Here is a 20,615-nt window from a genome sequence, read left to right as displayed (position 1 = left end):
CGACCTGAACCCAGGGCAAATGGTGTATGCAAGGCTGCACCCGCTTTCCGCCGGGCACCGGAACTACTGTGCCGGGCTAGCGCCCAAATGGATAGGCCCCGTACCTGTCATAAGGGCGGGCCCTACGATGGTCACCATCAAACTGCCCTCAGAGCGGGCCGCCAAATACCATAGGGACGATATCAGAATAGCGCATGAGGCGGAAGAGACTGATAAGACGGGGAAGACGGAGAGCGGGGTAGCGGCACGGCCATTGGCTGCAGAGGGGGCTGAAGGGACGGAGGGGCCGAAGGACGGAGGGGAGGCGCGGCCAGAGGAGGCGGAAGAGGGGGAAGAGACGGCGAGCGGAGGGGTGGCGCGGCCAGAGGAGGCGGAGGAGGGGAAAGAGACGGCGAGCGGAGTGGCGGCGCTTCGAGAGGGGGCGGAGGGGGTAGAGGAAAAAGGAGAGACGGAGAGCGGAGAAGCCGCATGGCCGATTACGTCAACCCCGACGGACACTGAAGGGGGCGGGTTTAGAGGTTTCCCGGAAGTAGAGGCAAGGCTGGAGGCACCTGCTGTGGCGGCGGGGACCCGGCCGCGACAGATGTTAGAGGACTCGGAAGGCGAGGTCTCTCCATTTAGGGGGTTCCTCAATGACATGGGCGGAGGGTTAGGAGGCCAAGCTGGGCCGCAACCACTCATATGGGAACCGGATGAGGCAGAGAGTAGACCCGGATCACCGGAATAACCGCTATGGCCCCTCCACTATTCTCTAGCGGACTCCACGTTCAGCGTGAGGGTGGAAGAGCCGACTGATGACGAGAGAGAAGCGGGCGGGTCGGCGGACGCCGCGACGGAAGTGCCCACACCCGCACCACGGTACAATCTCCGGCCACGCCCCCCGCCAGTCAGGGGAGGGGGTGACGGCGCACGGAATGAGGGTGACCAAAGCCGGTGCAAGCGGAGGGAAGCGTCGCCATGCCAGGCTGTTTCGGAGGGGGGCAATTGACGTCAACCGGGGCTCCGCCCCCTTGAGCCTGGCCAGACATCGTTCCCTTCCTCTCTTTTCGTTCCCCCCCCCCCCCCCTTTTTTGTCCACCACCGACGGACATGGGCGTGTGTGGAAGTGTGTGTTAAAACTGCGTGCCAGACTGCAAGGAGGCATTTCGAGTCAGTGCGAAGCCCCTTTTCTGAATTTACTTTATATACACTCCTTTATAATTCTTATTCTCTAGTCCCAGTGCTGGGTGTGTCATCAGTGTCATTTGTGTCGCTGTTGTTCGGAGTTAGGGACGCTGCCCGGGCGAACCCGAACAGGCACAGACTTGGACAAGGCTAGAAAGGTCTCGAAAGAGCCACCTTAGTGTATAAGAACTTTCTGCTGTGTTCTTCCACCGTCGAGGCACGAGGCCGCTGAGTAACCCTGCCCGGGCGTGGCGCAATCGCTGGCGCACGATATTAGCGCGAGCGACGCTGCGCTCGAGTCAGTCCGTCATCACCACCGGTCGGGAGCGCACGCGTCTGCAACCCGGGGACTTCATCTCTTGCTAAACTTTGATCGAGTAATTCTGGCATGTAAAGTAATCTCCAAAAACCTTTTCATTTTATCCCCGGGGCGTCTCTCAACCGGCGGGCAGTTTAACTAATCGTATTTCTCGCTTAGAGACTTTCACTAATCTTCCTACGTAGAGACTTTGTGTGTAGCCACGAGAGTGAGCTAACTTCATCTAATCTGGTCCGTGCCTCGGCATTTTAACAGTGTAACGTAATCATGTATGTGAGATCGGGCGGAAGGAATAAAAGGCATAAAATCTAGTACTGTGAGTATTCTTTACTGACCACGTGGTACTTCCTTACTATAGCTAGGTGTGAGGCGTACCCGGCGCCTTAAGATCGGGCTAGGCAGGGTCAGTCAATACTCCAAGCAACAGAAATAGGGCTGGTAACTCGCCTCGCTCGGGTCACGTCACACCCTGAGAGAGAGGTTTAGCCGGGGTCCACGTGCCCTTACACGTGGTGGCGCCCAGTTCCATCAGAGACTGTCGGGATCCACAGCCGAGTAGCCCTCAAACTTATGGTTTAATACATTTCTGAAATTAATTAGAGACAAATACAATAGTTTTTTTTTTATTGTTTAAGCATATGCCAGAAGAAAGATAATATATTTTGGCACCTATTAATGATCAAATCTGGTCAATTACAGCAAATTTTTAATTTTAGTCTTTATTTTTTATTATCCTTAAACTTTAGCTTTTGTAGGTAAGAGTGTCCAAGTTTCATGTTAAAAAAAATTCTGAATGATTATAAACAGGATTCCTTTCCTTTGGGACTTAACTGCTGCGTGCTGGCCGTTGTGAAGGAGTTCTCAGCGGAGCTTCAAAGAAGTGCATTGGGAACAACGGCACATAGAAAAGGTGCGCTTCTCAGTAGTCTGCAATGAAGTATCGAAAAAGGCAGTCCAGAAAGAAAGAAAGTTGAAGCAAACAAAAGCTGCCAGCTCCCCTACTAGAACCCCACTGCCAAAAATCCAATTGAGCACTGGTGAAAACAAGAATATTACAGAATAAACAGGATAGGCAGAAACGTTTTAAACAAACCAGAAATTTTGAGTTTAGCTTTGAGTGGTGCGTTCCACTTACCGCTATGGGGAAAATCCTGAAGTTAAAACCCAAGTAGGGTGAGAACGCATAGAATAATAGATGAAAAGGCGAATAGAAAACCACACAAAATTTAAAAGCACTTCATAATGATACTAAAGAAATAATAGGGAAATTAACTCCCTATTTTATTGGGACTACATGCCTTGTTCTCTTTAGAAAGACTTCCAACTAAAACAAACAAGACCATAGGTTAGACCTTCCATGAGGTTACCGAGAATTTGCCTGGAGGAGATTGGTTGCTCGCATAGTTTAAGTTAGACCTATAGCCCAGAAGAGGGTGGGACTCGAAGATTGTAGGTATATTGGTAGATGTCGCATGCAGCGCGACATAGAGACATAGGGGCCTGATATTAGTTGCCAAAGCGGCCGCAAGATGGTGTATAGGATGTGAAAGCAAGCATAGTAGTGGGACCACTTAAGCATCAACTTTGGCCGACATACAAAAAGTACTGGTAGTGTCAGGGGAAAAGAGACACTTCCCCCCCCCCCCCCCTAGTACTAAGATTGGTCAACAGGTGTCGTAGCACTGCAGAAAGGTGGGAGAGGGCCCAGTCCAAGGGGCACATTAAAGGGTGGGGGGAGGAGGTAATTCCTGCTACGACAGTAAGATGAAGAGGCAAAAAATGGGCAAAGGTAGAGGTAAAAAATCTGGCATAGAGCAATATTGGTGGTGCAGCCAGGATGGAGACGTAATATGCAATGCCAGTGACAAATCACACCAGCGGAAGGCACGGAGGTGTGTCTGATGACACAGCGCTTGCACTGGGCACCTGAGACTGTATGTTTGAACAAGCGGGGGAAATATGAAATGCAGCTAACTTAGCATGGGATAAAGGCCTGAGTGGCACACGGCCGCAGAGCTGAAAAACAAGTGGCGGTCAAGCCAACTGCGGAAACTTAAAGCTGGAAGGAACACAACAAAGCAATGATAAAAGTTTTAAATTATGAATCCCAAAAAGCAAATTCTGGTTATCTCTAAAATGTACTGGATTATAAAAAAAAACTCTGAATGTGCCAAAAAAATAAGTAATCTGTGGCACAGTTGTCCGCTCCAGGTTTATCACCAGCTTCCGAAAGCTGGCACCACTACTTCATCATACATTAAATTACACTGTATTTACTGGTTTAAGAGAATAGGAAAGGTCACATTGTAAATGAATGATGAGAATATAAAAACAATGATAGAATACAAACAACTTGACAGAATTTGAAGGGGTTTGTATTGTTGGCTCAATATGTTCATTACAGAGACCTGAATGTATAGAAATGGTCAATTCAGTGTAAAGTTAAATAAATATTTCCATAGCATCTCTTTTTTCATCAGGCAGTGCTTCTGGTTACGTTCCCGTTCCAAGCACCTCCAGTGAATATGACCTAGTCCCTAGCAGATAAAGCACCATGTTCAACTTCCTGCTTTTTGAATACTCAGATTTTCCTATTCCTTAACCCTTTTATCACATCAATGTCTTTCTTTCTTCTGTTTTCTCCCACGATTCGGGCAGTTGCGGTGAACAAGCCCCCGTTCTTGGCATGCAAAGAATCGTGGGCGACCTCTTGTTCTTCGAACTGATACACACTTTTCCTGCACAATCTTGTTGTCACAGCATTGTCCGTCTTCCTTGGGATTCCACAATTAAGGCAGTCATGCTGGACATGCCTCCATTCTCGAAATGTGAAGATCCATGGGTGACCTTAAGGCCTCCGAAACTCTGAACCATTTCATGGCTTTCTTAATGCCCTGATCAAGGTTTGCCTTGCCCTGATACTCATGTTTCTTGAAGCAATGTAGGCACTTTCTATTTCCAGGGCATGAACAAAAGCATTACAGAAATTCTTGAGGTGAGCCAGGCAAAGGGCTTGCTGGATCTCTGCAACCCTGACTCCATCTATAAATGTGCTAATAGCTAGCTGCTGTAGGATCTCTGAAGGAGCCTCTGGTTAGGTGAGGTGCACAAGACTCTCGATGCCAGCCTCGAAGGATCGCTGCTGACTTGTCTTCAATGCAGTCATGTAAACCTCACCCATGTTTCAGTCACCGTACCTCAGTTCAAGAGCTTCTACTAAAACAGCATTGTCCATCTGATTTTGAACTAGTATGGTCTGAAGCAGTTCGAGCAGGGGCCCTCGCAGGGCCAAGACAAGTGCTGTAGCCTTCTCTTCCTCTCTACAACTATTCACCTCCGAAGCTGTCTAGAACTGTCACCTGTATACTGCCCATGATGATTGGCCATCGAAAGTGAGTGGCTTGAATTTTGGATGACCATTAGTAGACCCTTCCACCTTGACATTCCCAAAGACCACTCTTTCGGCCTGCAGCACTGAAGCTTCTTTAATCATCTGTCTGACTCCTTGGTTAGAGCTTCTAAACACCATTCGGTTGCCTCTTCGAGATGAATTGGCTGTTGCTCCTGTCAGACAAGTTGCTGTTCTTGTTGTGCAAGATGCTGCTCCAAACTCTGCACTTCACCTTCAAACTGAATGCTGGTTTTGTCAATCTTCTTATTAAACACCATTAGTACACCTCGCATGTCTTCTTGCACAGCCTCCAGCTGATTTCTCACATTATCTTCTTCTTTTTCATTTCGTCCATTTTGCTCTTCATGGCACTGTTCACTTCTCCATGGTTGTTTCTTATTTCATTCTTCGTTTCATTCTTGAAGTCTTCCTGGCCACTCTTAATTTCATTCCAGCTACTCTTTATTTCTTGATTGGCTAGTCTTCATTTCTTCCTGGCGACTCCTTAGTCCCCTAATTCCATTCCTCATTTCATCTTGTTTCATCTCCTCTTTATCTTGGCTACTCTTCATTTCAGCCCAGAAAGCCATTAAGTTCCTAAGTTCGTAGGCCACCATCCTCATTAACATGCACTGACAACATAACCGTCACTTAAGTCCTTTTAACTAAACTTAAATTTCACCCTTTGACCTAGCATAAACTTCTACTCAAAACTAACACTAACTAACTACAGTTCTTAATAATAATTTCATTTTCAGATAACCTAAATACTATTTTTTTTATTTTCATTTAAAAATTCAATACCAAATTTATTAATTATGACTATCCCTACTTATGACACCAAATGAAATGCATGGGATAACAGGTTCAAAAAGGATAGCCCACCTAATTAACTACAATTTTATTTATTAACTATTATTTACACTATAAACTCAATTTCAAAACTTTAAATGCCTGTCGATAAATTAACTACTCTTTCATTTAGTCCACAGTTTATTCTCCCCACTGAAGCTCGGCTTGACAGTTTCTCTCCCTAATGCCCATCTCTTACCACGCACCCCTATCCTAACACACTGCCTGGTACTACTCACTCAGTCCACAGTCCCAATGCACCAATCGCCCAAAACGAAGCCCGTCGCTTGTCATCCAGTTATCTCTTCCCAAAGGGTTACTCACCCTCCTCGCTTCACTACCATGGAGGCTAGTATCACCGTATTTATACCGCCCTCAGCCTCCCTTCTGGAATCATCTCACAAACCTTTGAAGTGTTGCATCATCAGGGTCCACTTGACACCCGAAACTCCCACAAAAATGGCTTAGTAATTGTGCCACCTCTATTCACTTAATTTCCTACCTACCACTATAAGAAATAAACTTGGCGGACTAAATACATTTTTAAAACTTCCACAACACAAAACAAAATTGTTATAAATATATATATAACATCTGAAACAATTATTTCCAAGATGGCCTCGTGGCCGTGCGGTTAGCATCGCTGACTACTAATTCAAAGGTTGACAGATCGAATCCCGGCCGCTGCAATACTTTTATTTTTGTACTTGTAAAAATAAATATGGCGCGCGTGACACTACAAAAGTAATAAATATATTTGAATTAATGAATGCAAATAAAAGTAAATTTATCAATTAAAATGTAGATTTCATTTCACTCCTTCTTTACATCCATACAAAATAATGAAAATTCAATAAAAATTATTCAATTTTATTCATAAAAATATGCAGAGGTTTATTTTATCATACAAAAGATAGAAAAATTTTAAAAAATTTCTTCCTCAAAGCATATAATATTTTTAATGCCTAAATGGTTTGGTTGCAAAAACCTATTACGGCTCAGTCTCGGGCCGAATATGATATTTCATTTTCTTCTGGACCAATAATTTCATCAATTGTGACGCGTACGTGTGCCTGTCTATGACTATTACAACTGCGTCTGACACAGCTAACACGTCACAGTTACTTATATTTGAATAATTACAGAGGTTATTACGGAGTAGTGTGTGTTAAGGGTAATGTATGTTAACTGGCTGTCAAAGTATGGTGGTTAGCTGTACTCGTGTATGATTACAGTAGAACCCCGATTTAACGAAGTGCTATGGTTACCGAAAATGTTTACTCTAAATCGATGTTTCGTTAAATCCGATTTACCGATTTTCAATGACCCCCGCACTCATAATCGCGTCCCTACGTTTCCATATCGTAGACAGGGTCGACGGCGATATCTTGTGCTGCCGTGCTATCTCAGACTTTGTCAACTTTCCATCTTAAACGTGTTTGATCTCGCTCGTACGGCCCCCGGTTCGTACGAACACCTCAGTCGTACGTACAGATTTTCAGAAACCGTGAAAAATTAGGCAAAAAAATATCTCAGTCAGCTGTTGTTACGGCGTGGCGTAGCCGCCGGCTGGCTCTCTCTGTTCGCTGAGCTGCGCATGCGCTGTATAACTCACTCAACTCTCCGCCCAGACTCGTGACCTTCCATCAGCAGCCAGCCAATAGACGCGAGCTTAGCGGAAAAAAAAAATAAAAGCTCCACCGCCCGTGTCCCAGTTTTGTCCAGTTCTAATACCAGTAACATAAACGAATCGTCAAAAAAACGTAACAAAGCCGATATCCAAAAACAGTAAATAAAGTCATGTACAGTAGAATCCCGCCGATGCACGCGGCAGTGTCTAGCTGAGCTCGGCGTTTCCACTATCGCACGAAAAGCCGTCTCAGCTGCCATGTTATCTTACCTGCCCGCACACACTAAAAGCCAATGTGGTAGCTTCTACCGTCCGGCCAGGCTGGCGGTAGCGGTGGCTTGACGTCATATGACGTGACGCTTACCTCTCCCATCCCCTGCTAATTCTTCAAGGCTCATCCCTCCCAGAGCTACAAACCATGTAAACCCCCCCCCCCCCCTTTTTATCAACTAACATTTCAACACATTCCCTCCCTTATTATAAACTTCTGCGTGAGAAACTGTCAGCATCCTCCTCCCCTCCCACACCGCGTGCGACAAAAGCCAGGTTGTATAGTCCATTCTCGGTAAAATAAATATTTTTATGGGCTTATACGACTGTCCTTCGCCGTTAATAAATACTTTATAAGTTTAAGTTATTATGATACAATTTGTTTATTAGTCACACAGCAGTTTCTGCTGAAAAATCACTAATACCTCGAATTTTATTGAATAGAAAAATTTAGCAGGGCCGTAAATATATTTATTTTAATGCATAGTTACTTTTCCATCTGCATTCCAACGTTTTTTTTTTTTTTTTTTTTTTTCCCGCTGCGAAGGGACGTGAGAAAGATAATTGCTTGAGCTGTCAAAATAAACATCGTTGACGGCAAGGGCGGGAGCGCATCCTGTCGGTCTGTCGCTGTGATTATCTACTCCAAAACATCAAAGTCCGAACAGCACTTATAAAAAATGTATTCCAAATACTAAACACCCGCACAAAGCTCTTACTGAGAATAATAATGGCGTATTGGTGTGACGTGGTCACAAGTTGAAGAAACCTGGAGGATGGGAAAAGGAATATTTGGAAACATGTGATTATTGGCTAGCACTGTTACTATGCGGGCGTGATTGGAAGATAACGTCACCACGTTATCTTCAAGCCAGGGACAAGAAAGGGGGAGGGGGATGCGGACAAAGAAACCCTTCATGACGTCATGTGTCGCGGACAGTCTATCTGTCCAGGCGCGCGCAATGGCACGCACCTACGCAATTCAGTTACAGCGCCCGGAGTTTCTAAGCAATTTGAACAATTTTTTTTTTTATTTTTTCGTGATTGGACAGATGATGCAAAGGCACATATTAATATATAGTACCTCCATTCTATTACTGACACCACAGAGTGTATTTTTTTAATAAGTTTCCGTTACAATTTACTTTCATTTTTTGGAAATCTATATTATTATTTTAATAAATTGGTGTTTTTTGATGGTTCCTGAAAACCTTTACGTTAAATCGCTGTTTTCGTTAAATCCGTGTTCGCAAAATCGGGGTTCTACTGTAGTACCAAAACTAATAACATTTAATAATTAAAACAATATCAAATTATTAATGTAATTGATATTAAAATTTCAACACATAGATATGTACAACACTTGAACTGAAAATTATTGATCTGAATAAGTTGACTAGCAAGATTAGGTTCAGATTATTCTAACGTTGTACCAGCTTATAAATAACCTACCAAATACTGATAGCCAGACATGAATGGATTCGGGTCCAGTTTCGATATTACACCATCATTACTGAATTCTCAAGGTTTGCAACTACCGGTACTAGCTCAATTTGTGGTAGGGCAGGTTCTTCGGCCATTCAGGACTTCTGGGTAGAGCGGTGGATGGTCGCAGGAACTTGTAGAAAGGGACGCTGCAATAGAGTTCTAATCCACTACGACTGCCGTAGGCTACGACTCGTTGGCTGGATCGGCGACACCAAAATGGTACTGAAAAACGTGGTACAAGGAAAGTTCTCACCGCGAGATGACAGGAATCAGTTGTAGGAGTCACGATGCTGGAAGCACTCGCGAAACGCCTCGTATGTCGTGTTAAGGCGTATACCCTGTATTCTGAGGTAGATGAACTCAGAATTCTCCTATCTAAATACTATGTTAGCACCGTAGTATCTAACTATCGTAGCTGACACAATCTTCTTGTTTCCTTTGCGGGCACCAAGTTTCTGGCGACACATCGCAAGGGAAACGTCTTCTCTCGAACATGGCGTCTTAGAATCCTCCCCATTCCTTCCTTTTCCACCTCAACTTCCCAGGATTGTTGTAGCAACCAGCGAGCTCGCAACTAGCAGGAAGAAATACTCAGCAGTTGTAGTAAAATCCAATGTACAGTAATTAAATCTGTGTTTAACTCATGTAAAGCTTGCAGAAAAAGGAATAGGCGTCCAAAGAACAATAAAATGAAGACAATAAATTATTAAACTGCTGCAATTTCCAAAGACTAAACATACTGGCTGGCCTTAGCTATCCCTATTAGTGTGATTGCTGGTACAACTTATAATAAAAATGCATATTTAAATATAATAATTAATTTACAATAAACATGAGATAATGAAATCAACCTGTAAACGGGTGACTGTTTACACAATGTTTTGTTATGACGTCACGTTAAACCATCGTCCAGAAACAGACTTTACAGACAACCAATTTTTTTTTTGTTTCAAGCCCTTATTTTAAGAAAAACAGTTTCCAATTATTTTTTAACAATATACTGTACAGATGATTTTTATACATTCAGGTCTCCGTAATGAAAATATATAGCCAACCAAAATAACTCAATTGAATTCTGTGAAGTCATTTAGATTCTATTATTGTTTTTATATTGTCACCATTCATGCATGATGCAAGATGCGACCTTCTCTTAAGTGCTAGTAGTAAAATGAGGCAGTTGTCCCCACCCAGAGTCATCAGCAGCTCCCAGAAGCTGGCACCACTGCATCACTACACCCTACATTACACTTGTAGTTACAGAAATTGTATAATACAAAATTGGAAACTACAATTGTACTTTACTTTTGGACATATGTATGCTATACACAATGAGTAACTTGTCACAAAGTTTTGCAAGTTTTGAAATACTTTCTTCAAAAAACTTGCGTGTGGAAATGAAGCCACACAAACAGAAGCACAAAGTACATTGTCACCGTCAAAGTGACGTGACGCAAGCCACCATTATGTGACTGTAGTTGGCGATCACACGGTGCCCAATCTGGGCTGTTTGGGAGATTATCAAACATCCCATTGGAACTGCTACAACATTCTTGGTTGCCTATAGTGCTGTGTGGTCAAGCATTATCGTTAACCAACACAATGCCTGACAAAGATAGTTTTTGATGACTTGTGATGTTCACAATGTTTTGCTACTTTTTTTTTATGACTGCACTATTTTTCAACTAATGTAGCAGACAAGTCAACCACGACTCCACTTTGTAATACCTACTGAACACCACCAGTTCACATGCGACAACAAAGATATATATTGCTATCTCCGCACACTTGTTGCACAATTGGAAACTGTGGATTTTTTCCCAAGCATCCTGGTATCATATGCAGGCAGAGGGTTTGGTACGACACAACTGTAGCTCCTCAAATTCTGTATTGAATCAAGAATAACCTATACAGTAAACTCTCGCCAGTCCGTGGCCCGAGAATCCGAAGTTCTCAGAAATACGGGGTATTTCCGAAGTGACATGATCGTTACTGTTTAGATGTATGTATCACTATTCTCAGTGGATGATAAGAGCGACGCTCACTGATATTTATAGCGCGGTAAAAGGCTCTGAACTGGCGCGCAGTCATCTCGTTCCCGTCAGATAACTGTGAAATTTGAGCGGTGACCGTAACATTATATGGCGGGAAAATAAAGATAAAGGTGTAATGCCTTTTCCTCTGGTGCTTTCAAGAAATTTTTTAACGGTTTTTTACACCTAAAACTTCAAAACCATGCCTTTTAGCCATTTTAACTCCTCTTAATCCGATATAAAAAAACAGTTGGGCATTAGCAAATTCTTAAATGCTTTTCGTAAACAGACTCCAGTCGGATATTTAGAGTAGGTTGGAAATCGCGTAGGTTTTCCTGAAGCTCTGGGCACCGTGTGTCAGTGTGTGAAACATGTTGCCAGTGACAAGTTTCCTAGCTGTGCGCGGCACACGACTGTAGTTGTCATGCGTCACACGCCGGGAATGCTGGCCGGAGGGAAGGTGAGTATAGTTCATTTGCGGTAAAAATAAATACTCTAACCGCCCTGCTAAATTTTTCCATTAAAGAAATTTTGAAGTTTCAGAGATTTTCCAGCAGAAATAATGTTCTGTAACTAACAAACAAATTGTATCAAAAAATTAACGGTAAATGGCTGCCGTGGGGGGCCTTAAAAAAATGTTCATTTTACCGGGAATGGACTATACAACCTGGCTTTCGTCGCATGCAGTGTGGAGTAGGGGAGGAAGGATGTTGACAGTTTCACACGCAGAAAATGGCTAGAGGGCTGGAGAGAGGGAGAGAGATGGTTTGTTGTCTGGGAGGGAGAGGTAAGCCGTATGACGTCATGCATCCGCTGCCTTTGCAGCCGCCAGCCTGTCTAGACGAGATTCTCGCACTCCCACTTACGTCGCACAAGCTACTGCTGCCGTGTTTTTAAACGGACTGTCCAATTTTTTTTCTCTTCTTATACGAACATTAGTAAGTGCACTATAAACCAACACAAAATATATGCTGCATGTTAAATAATAGCTTTGTATAAGCTTTTATTGTGAGTTTTACCATTTTTTCCCCGATTATTTTTGTTTTGTGCCAAAATTTCAGATTTTTTGATGGTTCTAGTGTACAATTAACTAATGATTTTTTTTTTTTAATTTCTCCCGTTTCTCTTTAGTTTAACTGGACTGGCCGTGTGTCTGTGAGGGAGTGGCCTTGAGTCTCTTGCCAGCTACGTATCGCTTCTCTCTCCCGCCCCTCCTAAATTCACTTCCCCTTATCAAGGGGCTTCCCGTTTCAGCGCACGCCACATTGCTACGCCTAGCTCTTTCACATCAAAGTGCGACTTCGGGTGCCATTAATTTAATTTAAGATGACTTTAAATTACTTTTTACACAATTTACTACCAACTTGAACAAATGGGTGTGTTAAATTTAATCAGGCCAGGCTGTAAATTTTCAGGAAAAAAAATTTCTCGGGTGCTTCATTTACTATGAATGGACTATACTGGTATTGCTTACGTACCATTCTGTTAACTTCTCAAGTGTCTTGTTTATTATGACGTCCTGTGGTAGTATTACATGTTCATTGACTACCATCTTATCTTTTAGAATTTTTTTTGTATTTTAATGAAAATTTTTCAAAAATCCGAAGTTTTCAAAAATCCGAAGGTCATAAATCCCCGACACCCACGGATTTGCGAGAGTTTACTGTACTACAATTGTACAATACCTTACATAAATGTTGAAATAAATATTCAATTTCTAAAATTGTGAATGCATATAGAATTTTGTTTGAACCCAGCATTAAGTGGAAAGCAGTGAGAAATTGACAAAAACATTTTCCAATCATCCACACAAGACAGCTGGTAGCAGTATTAGCTCATACTGAAACTTAGTGAAATTACTTGTAGATGAAGAGGTAAGATACCTTCTGGGAAGAGGAAGATCTTCAGGCTGGGTGAGAATAATGTGTGCTGTGGCTGAGAGCTGGACCAGGATCTGAGGACGCTGTGCAGATGGGAAGGGCACGCACTCCAGGAAGTGCGATATATACCTGCAACAAAGCCCCACAATACACTGTGGACACTGCTAACTGTGTTATCAGTTAAATAATTACTAACCATACACTCATGCCTACAGATCAAAGATGAACTAATAACAACCTACATGTAATGTACATACATACGTTCATCTAAAACACTGGTATTTTATGCATATGTAGTCTGCCAATGTACATGAGTTAAAAGCCCCAGTTTCAAGTACAAACTTAAGCACCTCTCACATGTGTATTTCCTTTCCAATTACTGAACAAATGAACACAGAAGCCATTTTCTCATTGATAATTAGCTTTTTCTTATATTTCTTTCTGAAACAGTGAAATAATAGTGAACTGAAATCATTACAGAAATAATATTAAATAATATTGAATTTTTTTATGATTTACCTACCCTTGAACCAACATCCTAATTAAAACAGCGCTAATTATGTAAATAAGTTTTTTCCCATAAGAGAGTATGTTGACCAAAATGATTAGTTTTCCAACTACTAAAGTGTATTTGTTGATACCATTTAAATCCAGACACTACTCCCACTAATATTCATTTACAGTACATTAACATAAATGTAAGAAATACATTATTAAAATAAACAACATAAAATAAAAACACATTGTTGACATTAAAGACCTTGGGCATTACATTTCCTTACTGTGTAGGCACTAACAACATTTCTGAGAAAACAAAACATAGACAGATCAGAAGCTCTGTTTCAATATCTTATAAGATTAAAGAAACCTACACATTATTTTTTCTATTAACAAGAAAGATTTTTCAACCAGTAAACATAATTTCTGCCTTTATTGTTTACAAAGAGCATGTCAACCGACCACAAAACTTGAATAATTTAACATAATCTGCCACCAGCATCCAGTAGGCAACAGGTTAACTTGCTCTGAAGGCCACTGACCTTCCCACAGAGCTGCTGCTCACTGGCATGATGGCGTAAAGGTGCGTTTACACTTAGGCAAAATTTTGGGAATATGAGAATGTGAAATTGTTGCCGAGCCCGGAGTGCTTACACAAGTTCAACAAATGTCACATGACGCAAGTGACAATGTCCAAGAATCCTGTGACTAACTGTCCCTGAGCTCCCAACCTGGTTGGGAACAGGTGACATGTAGAGGCAACATGGATGCTCCAAAGAAAAGATGCTTATATTGAAGAATATATGCAGTTAACACTACTGTGGAATGTTCCACTTCCATAATACAAAATAATAATTTACAACTCAACACAGTGAAAGAAATGGCGGATTAGTTACACTGAGAAGTAACGAAATTAAAACATATGTGATATAATGGAAAAGAATTTCTTCAGAGAAAAATTAGCAATTGTTAGCAACCTCCAGTAGTCAGAAACTGCAGCATTACCATATTTACCTATGTATGGGTAAATATTTTATGAAGATTTTTAATTTTAAAAAAATGTACTGTGACCCGCATGCAAGTTTTTATACTTTAGGTTAAAACTAGAGATGGGATTTTCGAATCTTGGATTCGTCGAATATACCGAATCCTATGGATTTGAGGATTCGTGGGATTCGAGGTGGGTTTTTAAGAGTTTTACCGTATATACTCGTGTATAGCGAGCCCTTTTTTCCCTCAAGTAAAGAAAAAAAAAATCAAGGATGCACGCTATACACGGGGAAAAAAAGGTGAGGCGGGGAGGCGTTAACTGCCGGGTGATGGGTGTAATTTTAAGGGAAAGATTGCAGGAGAGTGCGTTTCTCAACGCTCAGTCTTCCATCACTCTCTTCATTTTCTCTCTCTATCTCTTTCTCCATTCCCTTTAAGTATGGCCCTCCCCCTCTGCTGTAAATCACTCTGCTCACACACACACACACACTTGCGCGAGCAAGCTCGCACATCATGGTCTCTCTTGTTTATTTTTAGACCTCCCCCTCTACAGAAAGCCAGCGCAGCAACTAGTAACAGTGCCAGGTGGAGAAATGCCACTTCGCCACTTGTCGCCTCCAGCGAGAGAGAGAGAGCATGTTGTCACCAGTACCCCGCCCACTTCCTTCACTTCCTCATCCCAGCAGCTACCTGTGAATCATCTAGTCCTCCGCGCCAGCTTAGCAACGTAGCGTGATGGGAGTGGTGGTGTTTAGTCCTGTCAACTGTCAAGGTTACTTGATGGTCATAGTCCCGTTCCTGCCTGCCTCCATCCCTCCCTCCCTCCCGTCCTCGTACCAGTTGTGACGATACAGCGCTTCATTATCTTCCATCTACACAGCAGAGATTAGCTTGCTCTGTCGTTTCAGATGGTACAGTATACCACAAAAGTTTCGATTTCAGGTGGAAGAGTATTTAATTTAAGTATTTTCCTGACACATCACCACACATCAATGTAAATAATCATTTGTTTCATAAGTAATTACTTAACAGGTACCACAAAATGTTAGTAAAATTTATTTATGGGAAAAAAAATTATAATTTTTTTTCTTTGGAATTTGTTGCAAAAATCTTGGTGCGCGCTACACACGAGGGCGCGCTATACACAAGTAAATACGGTAAGAATTGAAAATTGTATACCTAAACTTTATTATTAAGGTAACGGAAATAGCACAAACATAAGATAAACTACGCTGCATTTTGTCAATTAGCATAACTACTCGATCATTTCCAACCTTCAATAATATAACATTGCAGAAAAAACATAACTTTTTTTTAAATGGTGTCTGTTATACAAACGTATTTTATTGAAAACATAGGAAGGATTAATTTAACAGGGAATTAGACAGATGCAAACTTACGTGTGTGGTTTTTGAGGTTATTTGTCTCTATTTTATATCAGGTGTATACACAATGCACTTATTTTATAAATACACATGTGATTTTTTTAATACATAGGCCTATGTAATTTTTTTAAATAAATGTGTGATTTTTTTTTAATAACATGTGGTGAAGTTTAGTGTGGGACTGGGATTCGAGATTCGATGACAAACACTGAGGATTTGAACAAGGATTCGGATTCGACCAAAATGTGGATTAATCCCATCCCTAATTAAAACCAATTTTTAAATTGAACTGTGTGATTGCATATGTGATTAGAAAAATTAGCCTATATTGGTTTTTAGTATGTTTTTATTTTATTGATTATTTATTTATTTATTAAATTTGTGGCATGCCCACCAACAGTTTTGCAACTTTTGAGGTGGGCACGAACATACACAAACACAAATACACAAAGAAAGCAGTCCTTGCCCGTGTCAAGGCACCGCAAGCAGTCTGCACTACACAAGGGGGGTTCCGCCCGCAAGGAGAACAATCCGTGCGGGTAACCACCACTCGCAAGTAGATGCGACATAAACCGCTAGCACCGCACACATGAAGGCGCCACAACACAACGAAAGACAGACGAGTACAAACACATAAACAAGGATGTTAAAACTCACATTCTGAATGAGACAATAAGAACAAAATACAAAAAATACCAAATTACAGACAGATAAGCAAAACATAGCTCTGCTCACAATTAATTTCACTTGGTGTTGTGTCTGTTATAGTTTGTAACGTGTCTATAAATAAGATCATTCTTGTTCTAAATAATACATAAACTAGAAAAGAGGCGAGAATGGAATCTGGTGTTCTCAAGAAAATAGCTACATTTAATTTTATAGTTATAAATATTATGAACAAATAGATAGTCCAAATAGGCACTATGGTCTGCTAGAGGAATAAGATTGGGATGCCGAAAACCTCTATGAACTATTAGTTGAGACAATTTGCTTTGTAAATTTTATAGTTTCTCAATATCAGTCGGCCCAATGTCATTCCAGATAGTTGAACAGTATTCTAATTTAGATCGAATTAATGTCAAGTAAAAAGAAAGAATTTAATCGGAATTGGTAGCATAATGAGTGATATATTTTATAATAGCAAATGTTCTTCTTGAAATGGAATTTAAGTAGTCAATTTGTTTATGAAAAAACAATTTTGAATCTAGAAAGACACCAAGGTCTTTTATAATGAAAGTTTTTGAGATTTAGTTATTATTCAGAATGTATGGTTTTATTATCGTTTAGATTGACCAAGTTTAGAAGACACCAATTATTGATTTCATTAATGTCCCTTTGTAGAAGAGCGCAATCATTGACTGTAGATATTATTTTAGAGATTTTCAGATCGTCGGCAAAGAGTACACCAGTTGAGTAATTAAGGACCATGGTAATGCCATTTATAAATATATTGAAGAGGAGAGGTGAGGTGAGAGAGTGGCACCTTGTGGTACTCCAGAACTAGCATGGTGTAAAGAGGATTTATGATTATTGACAGATACAAAAAAATATCTATTATTGAGATAGCTAGAAAACCAGTTCAAGTATTTAGTACTAAAACCAAAGTCTGATAGTTTTTTTAAAAGTAGTGAATGGTTTACGGTATCAAATGCTTTGGCAAGATCAAAATAACAGGCATCTGCATGACCTCTGTTAGTAACTACATTATGGATTGGGTTAAGAAAAGTAATTAGGTTAGTAGTGGTGGACATTCCAGATCTGAAACCATGCTGACTGGCTGATAATTTATTTTGAAATTGAAAATTTAAAACTTTGTGTATAATTTTTTCAAATATTTTTGCGAAGCCATTAAGTGAAGATATTGGTCTATAGTTTGACACAATCAATTTAGAGCCATGTTTGTGCATCTGAAAGACCTTTGCTATTTTCCATTTGTCAGGGAAAACTTGAGAATGCAAACTGGTGTTTAAAGATATGATAAAGAAGAGGAACTAATAAGTAGGAACAGCCTTTTAAGATAAAATTAGGGATGCCATCTGGGCCGGTGAATTTGGAAGATTTGAGAACCTTGATGCCCCATAGAATAAGGGATTCAGAAATGTAGCACATAGGAATAGAATCCGAGGACATGTTTGAAGACGTCACATTATTGGTTGAAGTCTTGTAGACACTGGAAAAATATTGTGCAAAAACATTAGATAAAACAGTTGGATCATCACAAATATCATTGATTTTTAAAGAATATTGTTCATAGTAACCATCTTTCATTAATTTAACATCTTTCCAGAATTTCTTTGGATTGTTCTTGATGTTGTTATTAGTAGAGCGGATGCAATTAATTTTATCACATTTTATATAAGATTTTGCCATTTTGCGAAAATATGAAAACTGTAAATAATAATAAGAATTGTTAGATCGTTCATAAAGTTTGTGTCCACAGTAAGAATAATTTGTTTCAAATATCTCTGCAGTAAAGCTTCGTGAACAGTGCAGTTATGCTTTGTTTGCCGCCCGCACAGTTTGCACCAGCTGTTGCGCTGCACTGCCATAGCGAGGGGAAAATCTACAAGTAAACCAGCCAGAGAGCGACAGAGTGAGTGTATACATGTTTGTGCATGTATGAGGCCATGTGGCAGTGTTGACGGTTCTATCTCTTTCTCACCACTGTAAATGTGCTGTGAACTGGCATTCTAACACAATTAATGATTCTATCTTGACAGGTGTTTATAGGCATGTGCGAAGCTTCGATAGTACAATCGAATTCGAAGTTTTTTTAATATTCTATAACACTTCGAAACGATATGAAGTATTCGCATTAAACGAAGCTTCGTCATATCATTCAAGTTGTGATGTCACGTGCAATTTATTTTCTGTTAACTTAGGAAGATCGACCTCTCGCTCGAACGTGACGTCACTATTGATTAATCTAAAGTGTTGTGTAAGTAAACACAACTAAATTGCTGCATTTGTCGACTACCGTGGGTTTTCATAATTTTATCTAACGAAATTAAAAATGGATAAAGGTGCAGACGGTTCATTACAAGCGAAAGAAGTACCGTCAAAAAGAAAGAAACGTAGAGCAATATGGAATTATTTCACAGACGTTGGCGATTGCTCCGCACAATGCGATCGTTGCAAACAGTCGTTCAAATGTCCGCGTGGTAGGTTATGTAACTAGTTTTTTTTTTATAATACGGGTTTAATAATTTGTGAATAGTGTACACATTGATGTTATAATTTATTATTTGGATGGTAGTAACTTCACCGAACGCAATGCAACCGCTAACGTAAAAAAAGAAGAAAGTAAAACACGTCCCATCGCAACCACTCGTGGAATGTTTACGTTTCGTACATTTTCAGATGCCTTTAACCTAATAACGTTTCATGTCTGCCTTTTTTTGTATAAGATTTTCGTCATGACGTTTGTAACAATGTTTTTGTGCGGTGTTTAAAGCTTTAATGATGTAATGTGCCACAAAATAAATTAGTGTGTGCCATGGATTGGTAGTGTCTAAATAGCAAAGTTTCTAACATACGGTAAAACTGAATTCCCCCAAAACACGTTTCTCAATTTTTGTTAGTATTTAATTGGTTTGGGAGTCGATTTGGATGACAAAATAGCAAAAAATGGTACAGTAAGTAATCTGTAGGATTATTGTTCACATTTTCCCTCATAGAGAAGTTAGTCATCTAAAAAAAATCATAATTCTGACAATGGTTGTTTTTGAGTAGGCTATTATTTTTCTTGAAAACCATAAATAAGTATTTTAAATGTTGCTAACCCAACAAACAATTTACCATACTAAAATTGTAACTAGGCTAACCTAACCAATGGTTTGATATTGCTGTGTCTAGGGGGCATGGACCAGGGTGAGACTCGAACTCTGGGCATGATGTCACCCATGTGGGGAAATGACTCAATTTCCCCCGTGCATTGCCTACAGAATACTGGACCTGATCCCGCTCTCAGCATCGGGCATACTATGTTTATATGCAGTGGGCCCTTATGGCATCCCACATGCCAACCTGAAGTACTTGGTACACACGTGGGTAGATGGAAACGACACAAGTTTGGCGGCTCCATAATTAATTAGAAAATTACATAATACAGCGACACATTATGTTTATTATTAAAGGAAAAGTAGAGCGGTTAATAAGCCTTGCGGCTCGATAGGTTTAAGTGAGGTCCGGCCACCACGTGATTGGAAGCTACGTCCATGGTAATGTTAAAACTCCGTAATAAGATCACAATGCAATCAATTAAATAGTTGGCTACTGAGGTAGGCTCAGAGGATAATGAAAGCGATTTAAATTAATTTATGATCACACAGAATTACCGGATCAGTAGATTGAGACCTCGGTGTGCAGAGCTTCCCACTTCGGGCGATGATGAGAAGTGTCTTTGGGGGGGCCTTGGCGCTGCACGCCGAAACGGATGGTACCATTATTTCAAATCAAATTACGCCGAGGTATATTTGATAAAAAACATAAGTAAACAAACACCCTTTTACATTTAACTCTGGTGATCCATGAACAGCCAACATGTTATTATTAATTTAAAAATAACTTCAATAAAAGTTATTATTAATGAAAGGCCTTCGGCAAGTCTGAGTCTATAGTGGCCAGTTAATATTTACGCAAAAAGGAAACAATGAAATTTTTATGTACCTTTTACACGCACTGTGTCTGCATTACACGATACATTGGTTACACAGGTT

At 40.6% G+C, this 20,615-nt stretch overlaps 1 protein-coding gene across 5 annotated transcripts in view; it reads right to left on the bottom strand.

The window, feature by feature from the left end:
• LOC134527290 (DENN domain-containing protein Crag) overlaps positions 1 to 20,615 on the bottom strand; it is a 771,918-nt gene that overhangs the window by 519,497 nt on the left and 231,806 nt on the right. For all 5 annotated transcript variants that reach the window (XM_063359835.1, XM_063359836.1, XM_063359843.1 and 2 more), the window contains one exon: positions 13,028 to 13,153. In XM_063359835.1, the coding sequence (XP_063215905.1) occupies positions 13,028 to 13,153 (126 nt within the window). The remainder of the gene's footprint in view (positions 1 to 13,027; positions 13,154 to 20,615) is intronic.

Source organism: Bacillus rossius, chromosome 1 (genome assembly GCF_032445375.1).
Source record: "Bacillus rossius redtenbacheri isolate Brsri chromosome 1, Brsri_v3, whole genome shotgun sequence".
In the NCBI taxonomy this organism is placed as follows: domain Eukaryota; kingdom Metazoa; phylum Arthropoda; class Insecta; order Phasmatodea; family Bacillidae; genus Bacillus; species Bacillus rossius.
Note: the sequence above shows the minus strand (reverse complement) of the source record. Positions and strands in the feature narration are given on the sequence as shown.